The 12,066-nt window shown below is 27.0% G+C and overlaps 1 protein-coding gene across 1 annotated transcript; it reads right to left on the bottom strand.

The window, feature by feature from the left end:
• Nucleotides 1–3,365: 3,365 nt before the first annotated feature.
• LOC145762006 (uncharacterized) lies at nucleotides 3,366–9,649 on the bottom strand. The gene is made up of 15 exons (XM_082574623.1): nucleotides 9,568–9,649; nucleotides 9,242–9,424; nucleotides 8,976–9,092; nucleotides 8,696–8,812; nucleotides 7,729–8,016; nucleotides 7,423–7,539; nucleotides 7,073–7,189; nucleotides 6,672–6,791; nucleotides 6,317–6,433; nucleotides 6,084–6,200; nucleotides 5,730–5,978; nucleotides 5,415–5,519; nucleotides 4,933–5,166; nucleotides 4,333–4,507; nucleotides 3,366–3,517 (listed from the first exon to the last, which is right to left on the bottom strand). Exons 1-14 carry the CDS (start codon nucleotides 9,641–9,643, stop codon nucleotides 4,344–4,346), a joined length of 2,121 nt encoding a protein of 706 aa, XP_082430749.1. The 5' UTR covers nucleotides 9,644–9,649; the 3' UTR covers nucleotides 3,366–3,517; nucleotides 4,333–4,343.
• Nucleotides 9,650–12,066: the final 2,417 nt, after the last annotated feature.

The raw sequence follows: 12,066 nt of genomic DNA, 5'->3' as shown, positions 1-12,066 counted from the left end.
AAATTTTTTAATTTTTTTCAAAAAATTTGTATTCAATAGCATTGGCCAAAAATATCACGTGACCTAATTAAAGCCAGAATAAAAATTTGCTGTAACTTTTGTTTTACTGAAAATTTTTGCGAAATGTTTTATCTTGAATGTTAGTTAGGTCAATGCGCATCTAATAAAATATAAAATTTTAGGTTTTAGAATTCATCAATTTTTAATAAAAGTGTCATAACTTTTATGAATATTAATATTTTCAAAAAATATTTTGTAAACACGTTTATTGGACCCGTGCAGTTCCAACAGAACAATTATTTTTTAATTTAAAATTTTTTAACTTTTTTCAAAAAATTTGTATTCAATAGCATTGGCCAAAAATATCACGTGACCTAATTAAATTTGCTAATTAAAACCCAGAATAATAATTTGCTGTAACTTTTGTTTTACTGAAAATTTTTGCGAAATGTTTTATCTTGAATGTTAGTTAGGTCAATGCGCATCTAATAAAATATAAAATTTTAGGTTTTAGACTTCATCAATTTTTAATAAAAGTGTCATAACTTTTATGAATATTAATATTTTCAAAAAATATTTTGTAAACACGTTTATTGGACCCGTGCAGTTCCAACAGAACAATTATTTTTCGATTTAAAATTTTTTAATTTTTTTCAAAAAATTTGTATTCAATAGCATTGGCCAAAAATATCACGTGACCTAATTAAACCCAGAATAAAAATTGCTGTAACTTTTGTTTTACTGAAAATTTTTGCGAAATGTTTTATCTTGAATGTTAGTTAGGTCAATGCGCATCTAATAAAATATAAAATTTTAGATTTTAGACTTCATCAATTTTTAATAAAAGTGTCATAACTTTTATGAATATTAATATTTTCAACAAAATATTTTGTAAACACGTTTATTAGACCCGTGCAGTTCCAACAGAACAATTATTTTTTAATTTAAAATTTTTTAACTTTTTTCAAAAAATTTGTATTCAATAGCATTGGCCAAAAATATCACGTGACCTAATTAAACCCAGAATAAAAATTTGCTGTAACTTTTGTTTTACTGAAAATTTTTGCGAAATGTTTTATCTTGAATGTTAGTTAGGTCAATGCGCATCTAATAAAATATAAAATTTTAGGTTTTAGACTTCATCAATTTTTAATAAAAGTGTCATAACTTTTATGAATATTAATATTTTCAAAAAATATTTTGTAAACACGTTTATTGGACTCGTGCAGTTCCAACAGAACAATTATTTTTTGATTTAAAATTTTTTAACTTTTTTCAAAAAATTTGTATTCAATAGCATAGGCCAAAAATATCACGTCACCTAATTAAACCCAGAATAAAAATTTGCTGTAACTTTTGTTTTACTGAAAATTTTTGCGAAATGTTTTATCTTGAATGTTAGTTAGGTCAATTTTTTTCGAAAAAAAATCAAATTTTTAAATCGAATTTAGGACATGCCATTAGCAGCGCGGTAGTCTAAACAACATATTCACAAAATATTATTTAAAAAATTTATTATTTTTAAAAATTATGACGCTTTTATTAAATTTTGCATAAATTTCAAATTTGAAAAGTAAATATTTTATTCGATTCATTTTGGCCTAACTAACATTCAAGATAAAACATTTTTTGAAAATATTAAGTAGAACAAAAGTTACAGCAATTTTACGTATGCGTTATACGCCTATGTGTGACGTCATCAGTATATTAATATTGGGGTCAATTTTTTTAGAATAAAAATTCAAATTTTTAAATCAAATTTAGGACATGCCATTAAAAGCGGGGTAGTCTAAACACCATATTTACAAAATATTATTTTAAAAAATTATTATTTGTAAAAATTATGACACTTTTATTAAATTTTGCATAAATTTCAAATTTGAAAAATAAATATTTTATTCGATTCATTTTGGCCTAACTAACATTCAAGATAAAACATTTTTTGAAAATATAAGTAGAACAAAAGTTACAGCAATTTTACGTATGCGTTATACGCCTATGTGTGACGTCAGCAGTATATTAATATTGGGGTCAATTTTTTTCGAAAAAAAAATCAAATTTTTAAATAGAATTTAGGACATGCCATTAGAAGCGCGGTAGTCTAAACAACATATACACAAAATATTATTTTAAAAAATTATTATTTGTGAAAATTATGACACTTTTATTAAATTTGCATAAATTTCAAATTTTAAAAATAAATATTTTATTCGATTCATTTTGGCCTAACTAACATTCAAGATAAAACATTTTTTGAAAATATTAAGTAGAACATAAGTTACAGCAATTTTACGTATGCGTTATACGCCTATGTGTGACGTCATCAGTATATTAATATTGGGGTCAATTTTTTTAGAATAAAAATTCAAATTTTTAAATCGAATTGAGGACATGCCATTAGAAGCGCGGTAGTCTAAACAACATATTCACAAAATATTATTTAAAAAAATTATTATTTGTAAAAATTATGACACTTTTATTAAAATTTGCATAAATTTCAAATTCGAAAAATAAATATTTTATTCGATTAATTTTGGCCTAACTAACATTCAAGATAAAACACTTTTTGAAAATATTAAGTAGAACAAAAGTTACAGCAATTTTACGTATGCGGTATACGCCTATGTGTGACGTCATCAGTATATTAATATTGGGGTCAATTTTTTTAGAATAAAAATTTAAATTTTTAAATCGAATTTAGGACATGCCATTAGAAGCGCGGTAGTCTAAACAGCATATTCACAAATTTTTTTTTTTTAAATTATTATTTGTAAAAATTATGACACTTTTATTAAATTTTGCATAAATTTCAAATTTGAAAAATAAATATTTTATTGGATTTATTTTGGCCTAACTAACATTCAAGATAAAACATTTTTTGAAAATATTAAATAGAACAAAAGTTACAGCAATTTTATATACTTGATTTTTTGTGAGTGCTCCAAAACTTTTTTGTTTTAGTTTGGTATGAATGCTTAAATATGAAAGTTGGAAAGTCTAAACACGAGCTTCTGGTAGCTCAATGGTAAAGGTGTTAGTCTTCGGTACTAAAGTTTATAAGTTTGAATCTCGTTGAAACAATGGACATTTTTATAATAAGTTATAATATCTAACACATGGAATGATGTGTTTGCGAAAAATGCATCAGTCTTGTTAAGTCCATCATTCCATTTGTTACACATAATTATTAGATTTAGTTTTTTACTTCTATGACAAGTGAAGCACACGGGTTACCTAATTATAAATTCTTTTCTAAATGCTTTTCTAACTTGCCTTTCTCTGTTTTCAAACTCATGACATTTGGTATACAAAGCAACAGCCTGACCAGTGAGCCATCATAACCGGCAACAACAAACAGCTTAAATGGTAATCTTGTATATTAACAACATCAAAAAATAATAAAAAAAATTTACAAATAAACAATAACAAAAAGTGTAATAATAAGAAACACAATAAAAATGTTTTAATTATTTTTCAACGTTGCTTGTTCTGCTTGATAAATTCTGTTTTTTATAATCTAAAAATAAAAATATCGTGTTAAAGTGATTGGGCTGATACCTCAAAAATATAAAATTGCTGTAACTTTTGTTCTATGTGATATGTTAAAAAAAATGTTTTATCTTGAATGTTAGTTAGGCCAAAATGAATCGAATAAAATATTAATTTTTTAGTTTTAGGGTTTATGCAAAATTTAATAAAAGCGTCATAACTTCTACGAAAATGGAGTGTATTAAAAAATATTTTGGAAATATGTTTTTACTGCGCTTTTACTGGTACAGTTAAAATAAAATTTAAAAATTCTTTTCTTTTTAAGTTGACCCCAATATTAATATACTGATGACGTCACACATATGCGTATACCACATACGCAAAACTGCTGTAACTTTTGTTCTACTCTATATTTAAAAAAAATATTTTATCTCAAATGTTAGAGAGGCCAAAACAAATCAAATAAAATGTTTATTTTTTAGTTTTAATGTTTATGTAAAGTTTAATTAAAGTGTCATAACTTTCACAATAATTTAAAAAAATATTTTACAAATATGTTGTTTAGACTACTGCGTTTTTTTATTGTATGTTCTAAATTTGATTAATTTAATTTTTCATTTTAATAACAATATATTACACATAACTTCAATTATCTATTTTAAAAACAGTAAAATTGTAAATTACTTTTTTTATGTCAAATTTTTCTTTAAGTTAATTGTTTAATCATAGGCCGTGTATACGCGCTTATGTTTGATCCTATTTTATACTTCAGCCCTTATATACGGTATTTTAATTTAAATTACTTTATATTTATAACTAATGTTAACCTAACATTTCATATACCTGATGAGTCATTAGCTTAGTTGTCCAGGAAAATTTGCAGTTGATCTGCCGGTACATAGAGCGTCATAATCACTACAACAATCATCCCTTTGTTTACAATTGGAGTCACACTTACAAGTATGGTTTGGCTCTTTATTGGTTCTTTTTCCATTAGAACAAACATCTTTACAACTTGCTAAAAATTAAAAATAAATGTTAACGACAATGTTTAAATATAAAATATTATTTAAAATTATTTCGCAAGGCTTTTTTCATCAAAATTTTTATGGTTTAATTTTGTAACTTCCAACAGTACCAAATGTGTAATTTTTAATATAGTATTTTAAAAAATGAATCACCATTTGCAAACACATTTTGAAAACCAAGTAAATAAGATTTTCAAAACCAAAAATTTAGGATTTATGTGACATGTTTGTATTAAATCAGCAACTTTCTTAAATTTAAAAAAGTGTTATTAGCAGTGCACCAACACTGTAAAACCCTTATAAGAAAAAGAAGATTATGAATACAATTTAAATCATAAAAGTATACAAAAAAGGTAAGTATATTATATAACTCTTGGAGGCAAACACCTAAAACATAACCACTTAAATTACGTACCAACACATGTAGGAAAAGGCCCCCTAAATGCTCCCTCCACTCCTCGAAAGCTTGAACAAGTATAAGCATTTCGATCAGGTACATGAAAAAAGCTGGGTTCTCTTTGAACGATCTCTGGTTCTCTTCTATAATGTTGGTCACACTTTAACACCAATTCATCGCCATTGTTGTAAGGAACCTGGGACCTGATTTGACCATGGTCGATTGCACGTGGTGGCCGACAGGTAGATGGCGCTGTGGAGCAAGGTTTTGTGCGTTAAAGTTTTTTAAAAAACAAACATTTTTTTGCTAAAATCAAGCAATGACCTGACTACTAAAGGCTTACTAACAATATTTTGTATGACTTATATGTATATACCTTATTTAAATTCATTTAAAACCCCTAACCAATTCTCATGCAAATATTAAACCAAAATAGCAAGTCCACAGGTTTAAGTTAATTAGTTTACACACACACTAAATGTTTTAAAGGGAATACTTACTACATTGATCTCTGTAGTCCCCACAACAATGTGACCCTGTACAACCATCCTCACATGAACACGGCAAACTTGGGTCAGTTGAACCACAGTTTCCAACACATGTGCCTATATATAAAAACTTAATATAAGATTGAAATATTTGCTGGTTTTTAACTAAATATAATATGTTTTCTATATCATTGTTAGTCAAAATTAAAAACAATTTTTATTCATAATTTTTAAAACTCAGTGTTTTCTTGATTTACTTAATAATTTAAGATTATTTAAAACAAAGTAAACTATATTTTAACTTGAAAAATGTTTTTTCGAACTCACCCAAACATTGAGGAAAAGTCCCCTCCCATTCCCCATTTACATTGCAGCGATAATTTGAGCCTGAACCCCCTCCTCTAAGACCCTCAAGCGAGATCGGCTTGATCCCAAAACCAAACCCCACACCAAAGGTAGGGACAATTATGTAGTTTTGGTTGCATATTACCGAAAGTGCGTCGCCGGGTCTGTATGGCCCAAAATGTTGCCCATGTGCCCCATTTGGCACATCAGGTGGCGAGGGGCATGCAAACACTAAAAAAAAACATAAAATCATTTTAAAAAAAAATGTAAGTAGTAAAAAAAAAAAATTTAAGAAAACAAATTTTATCAATGAAAACCATATAACTTAAAGATTACCTTTAGTGCACGTCATTCCATCCCCTACATACCCAGACTGGCAAGTGCACTGTCGCCGACCAAATCTCACCGTACAATCAGCTTTGGCATGGCATGGAGACGGATTGCAAAGAGGGTCTAAAATTTAAATAAAAAATTCATAAAAGATTTACAATTATGAAATGTTCACACAGTTAGTTTAAAAATGTTTTTAATCCAGGTAGAATATTAATTCACAACCACAATTATGCTACCTTCTGTACAAGTTTTTCCATTCCCTACAAATCCAGGTCTACACTCGCACTGGTGTCGACTAAATAACACAGAACAATCAGCGTTTTCATCACATGGAGATGGGGTGCAACCAGGGTCTGAAGTTTTAAAATAGTAAGAAAAATAAATTATCAAAATTTTATAAAACTGTCGGCTATCAGCATTTTTGAGTTTTTACAATTTTAAAATTTGATTTTCAGTTAAAAAATAAGATTTTGGTTTAGTTAAAATTATAATTTTTCATCCAGTTAAGGTCATAATATTTTTTTAAAAAGTCTAGATATATTGCGTTTTAAAATCTTAATAAAATGAAAAATTATGCTAAACAATTCCAACCTTTAGTGCATGTGAATCCATCACCATTATAACCTCTCTTACAATTACAACGAACAACATTCCGGAAAACCGAGCAAAAAGCTTCTTTGTCACAAGGAGACGGGTCACAAGGGTCGATTTCTGTGATTTCATAATGGGTTAGTTTGGTAAAATAAAAGTAAAATTTTAATTAAGTAAAAACATGGGTTTTATTTACATGAACTAAGCTACTACTGTATATTGGCGATAACCTTGAATCAATTACTTTTAAATTAAATTTTAAAAAAAATTTTAATGGTATTTAATAATTTACACAAAAAAACGCAAAAACACTAATTAAAGCGTAAGATGTAGGCACAACAATTATAAAGGCAGAAACAACCTTAAAAATAAATATTTAAATCACAAAATTTTATACTCACTTGTGCAGCTTAATCCATCCCCTTCATATCCAGCATTACAAGTGCAAGTAAAACTTCCATCTGTGTCCATGCAAGAGGCTTGTGCATGACAAGGATTTGTGGCACATTCATCAGTGTCTGAAGTTGTAAAATATTAAATATTAGTGGTAATATAGTTAAGTTTAAATAACAATCTTAAACGTGTCCCTTTGAATGGATTAAATGAAATTTAGGGACCTTATGAATTAAACATTAACCCATTTTAAATGCACTTAATACACACAATCCAATTGATATATTTAATTTAATCAAATTCTGTATATTTTATAGGTATTGCTTTATATCATAAGTTTAAGAGAGTTAAGACTCACTTGTGCAGTTTAAACCACTTCCTTCATACCCTGTATTACAAGCACAAGTAAAACTTCCATCCATGTTAGTACAAGTGGCTTGTTCGTGGCAAGGATTGTTCTCACATTCATCAATATCTAAAATTAGGGGGAGCCATTATTATAAATGATATAATGCAATCATGAAAAATCAAAAAAACTCAACTGTATTTAGCAAGTTAGAAAAGGGTTAATTTTATCTATGCATAATGTTTTCTTTTATATTTAAGGAATTTTTTGTACACTGATCATATTTAGTTACAACCTCTATTTATGTAAGTAACTTACCGCAACAAAATCTGATTTCATAATCTCGACAACCTTCAGAGTTTTCCCGATTTAAACATATCAGTCCTTTTTCCTCTTCGGTTTCAGCAATAATAGTTTGCCCACTCAAGCGATAATCTGTTGTCGTGCCAACAATTCGTGCATGAATGGACACTGGGTTGGCACAAATCTCGCCGGGGTTTTCTCTCACTAAGTTGTCATAGCCCTCGTTGTCCTCTCTTCCGCTTGGTTGGTCACGATCAAAATATCTTGTGTAGCTATAACCCCCACGACAAATCGGCCGAGGAACTATAAAAAAATTTTTTAACATTTTTATATATAGGTTTTTATTTTAATTACAATTTTATGCATTAATAATAATAATGAAAAGATATGAAAGAAATAATAAATTGATGCAACAAAAAAAATTACTAAATCACATATTAAGACTTTTTATCAATATCAAAGTTATATAATATGATTACCAAACCAAAGCATATATTTTAAAAAACAAACTGACAACTTGTTTTTTTTTTTGTATACATCTTTATCGTCGATGTGGGAAAGTCAAATGCGCGACCTAAACATAGAGTAACATCAGTTACTCCGACCTAGTCTCGAGTTGCCTGTGGCAGTTTGGGATATTATAGATTATAATTGCCCGATAATTATACTGCTGATTAAGTGCTGGCTCAGCAGGAGTTTATACCATTTATAGCACCTTACTCAAGGGCGCTACAGCATAAGATCACTGGGAATCGAACCCAGGACCCTGTGTATAGTAGGAGAGTGTTCAGACCACTACATCACGCTGCCGGTTTTAAATGTTTTCAATATTAAAAAACACCAAATTGAATTTAAAATAAACAAAATTGGCTAAACCAAATTTTATAGCTTTGCTTGGGTTAGCTCTACTTTTTATAGTGTGTTGACCACATTATAAATAACTAATTATCTAAAAGATAATTTAAAATAATTCTACACTTACCACATAATTTCCCATCACCAATAAATCCATTTTTACATCGACAAACAAAACTTCCTCGAGTATTTGAACAATTTGCGTCTTCGTGGCAGTCATTAGATCCTCTGCATTCGTCAATATCTGAAAGAATAAATTAAAACTTGACAATTCCTGTCGTTTTGTACAACATGCATTTTGGTTTATTTTAAAAAAGTTTTGTTTACAAATTGCCTTTTTCTTTTATAAAATCAATCAACCAAAACATTTCTTAAAATTTTTTTTTTTTTAAATTTAATCAATTTACCTTCGCATCTAGTTGAGGTTACTCGTCTATATCCTTTATTACAAAGACAACTGAACGAACCCTGAGAATTTCTACAATTTGCGTTTCTACATGGGTTTCGTTGACATTCGTTTATATCTAAAATGAAAATTAAAGTTACCGATGTAAACATTAAATGCCAAATTTTTTTTTAAATTTTAACAATTTACCCAGCCAATATCTAAGTTTGAGACATTAAAAAAGGGAACTTTGAACAAAAATAGGTTTAATAAATATAAAATACGAACCTGAGCATGTAATTGTTCTACTGGGCGTGAATTTTCGAGTTATCAAACACGTTTGCTTATTATTTTTGATGTTAATGTTAAACCCTCTATCACATTCGTAGGTGATTGAACGACCAAAGTTATAATTACTTCTATCAGGCACAATCTTTCCAAAACGAGGCCTTCGCGGTCGCCTGCAGCCAACTAGAAATTAACATTATTTTAAAATTTAATAACGTATTGGCAAAATAAGCAACTTTTTAACAAGTGTAAAAATGATGTAGTAAAAAAATAACATTATGTATATATAAAATTAAAAAAGAAAATTAAATTAACTTAATACTTACATAAGGTGCTAAAAAACATAGCTTCTACCGAGGTTGATATAAACACAAAAGCGATGATTAAACTTAAAAACTTCATGATTAGTTTCTTAGCAAATATGAATTACAACGAAGCAGTGTTGTGCTTATATACAGAAAACCCGGCATTTCCAATTTAGCCTCGAGGTTTAAATTACCGAATTAAAAATAGACTTTCCGGCAACTGGGCTTGTAAATCTTCTTGTTTTCGGATAAAATGGAAAACATATTTTGCAAAGTTGATGATTAATTCTCTAATTGTGGGTTTTTTCGACTATATTTATATAATTGTCATCATTCGTATTTTTATTATTGGTGTGCAAAACGTAATACAAAATATAATGATGGTTTTTTATTTACAAAATTGTTGCTTTTAATAATCTAAAACCCTCTTGTAAACACAATTACATATCATAATTTTATTTAAAAATCAACAATTTACGCAAAACAACATTTTTACTTTGTCCACAACAAAAATTTTAACAATGTCTGATCATACCACGTAAGTTTGTACGTAAATACGTCACAATAACATGGGGTTGACGTCATACGTTAAATAAACGCCAAACAGTTTAGGAGAAAATGATTTAACGTCAATTAAAGAGAAATAGATTAATGTCACGTTATAAGGTAATTACTAGCCTTAAAATAGCTCTTCAAGACTTTAATAACAAATGATAAGAAATTTACAACTACCATTTTTAGAAGAATATTTTTTGCACATAACTATAAAAAGGACGGTAAATATACAATAAAATTTAAATCATTTAGTTGTAAAGTCTCAACTTTACTTTTTTTTAGTAAATTTTGACTTTTAAAGAACATTTTAATTTTATAAATGTGAGTGATTATTGGATATACACATATCTTAAATATAGAGGTTATAATTAATCAGAAAATTTTTTTATGACATGTTTAAAACATTCAAAAAATATATTTCTTATTAAAAATAAAATTGTTGTCTTTTTTATTTTTGTAGCTCATAGGATTTCTTTAAAACTTCACAGTTTAAAGTGTAGCCATCTTCAACTCAGTATGTATGTTATTTTTACTAGTTAACATCCATAATAAATATTTTTTTAAATATAAGGTTTGCAAGAATATAAGTAAAACTCTAAATGTTTAGTTTCCGCAGTATTTTACATGGTTTTATATGAATTATTGACAAAAATATATGTAATAGCTTAACATAGGCAACACATTTTACACACGTCTTTAATATAAAGTTTAATAACATGTCTATCCGATATTGCCTTTATCACAGTTTTTTTTTCGAAACAAGTTTTTAAGATATTACCTACTTTTTAATCTTTAACAGTCTGATGAAATCTTTATATGATCCATATGTAAACTTTTTAGGTGGTGAATTTCATTTTGCAAAAAAAAAACTGTAAATAAAATTTATAGTTAAGCAGCTTCGACCTAAATATTTTCTAAACTAAACCAATTTTTTAAATAAATTTATTTCTTAACAACAATTTAAATAAACATAAGAGGTATATTATAGGCAAGTATATTTAGCAAGGAGGGGTATACCTGTGGCTAACCTGCAAACATTATTGATTTTTCAACAATATCATGAATGATTTTTTTAAAATTAGGAATATTGTTGTGGTCCAACCCAAGCCAACTAAAAAATTTGCAATTTTCTTGATTAGTTAAATCTGACTGTTATTTTATTAAATTTTTGTTATTGTTATTCATGTTTTTACTACATTTTTTGTAAGAAGAGATTCTGGGCTATTATTAAATAAATTTGATTCGAAAATGTAATTGGGAAAAGCTCTTAAGAACCTAAACTAGGAATGTGCTTATATTACAATAAATCAATAAATATAATTACATATATAACTATCATGAAAAATTTAATAAAGTAATAATTAAAAATTATTTTAAGAATTAAATGTTTTAAAACCATTAAATTATTAAGCCATATTAGATAAACTATTAGAGGTTGATTGTTTCTATTTAAACAAAATTGTTTAAGACATCTAGCGTTAACAACGCAATTTACAAGCATAAAAAAACTTATATTAAAAAATATTAACCTTTGCTGTTTAGTAATGATAATAAAGAGAAAACATAGGGTTTATGTTGTCCGCAAGTTCAAAAGAGTAACAGTTTACATAACAAAGCTATATTATATAAGCATCGTCAAATAAAAAGAATTAAATTTTGTAAAATTTAAATTAATTAACACTAATTAAAAAAAAATAAAGAGCTAAAATCTTAAAATAATAGTGTTTAACATAATATTCATATTTTTAAGTAAAGTTAAAGGCTAATCAAAATATAACCTAATTAGAAAAACAATTTATAAAGTATACTTAAGCACTTAGAAAAAGTATTAAAAAAATTTAACAATTTTTTTACAAAAACTCAAGGAAAACATAAAATGTAATTAATTTTAGTAAATTTATTAATTTTTTTTACTGAAAATTACATATTAAAAGAAAACATAAATTGAATATTTCGTACAAAGGT

This window comes from Corella eumyota, chromosome 1, assembly GCF_963082875.1.
Source record: "Corella eumyota chromosome 1, kaCorEumy4.1, whole genome shotgun sequence".
Classification (NCBI taxonomy): Eukaryota; Metazoa; Chordata; class Ascidiacea; order Phlebobranchia; family Corellidae; genus Corella; species Corella eumyota.
This window is presented reverse-complemented; position numbering and strand designations above follow the sequence as displayed.

Bases quoted from the DNA above. Each gene is read 5' to 3' on its own strand.
- LOC145762006 (XM_082574623.1), bottom strand. From the start codon at position 9,643: ATGAAGTTTTTAAGTTTAATCATCGCTTTTGTGTTTATATCAACCTCG. The intron at 6,792-7,072 runs GTGAGTATAAAA...ATGAAATCACAG, and splicing joins GGATGGATTAAGCTGCACAA to AAATCGACCCTTGTGACCCG. The intron at 6,434-6,671 runs GTTGGAATTGTT...TTAAAACTTCAG, and splicing joins TGGATTCACATGCACTAAAG to ACCCTGGTTGCACCCCATCT.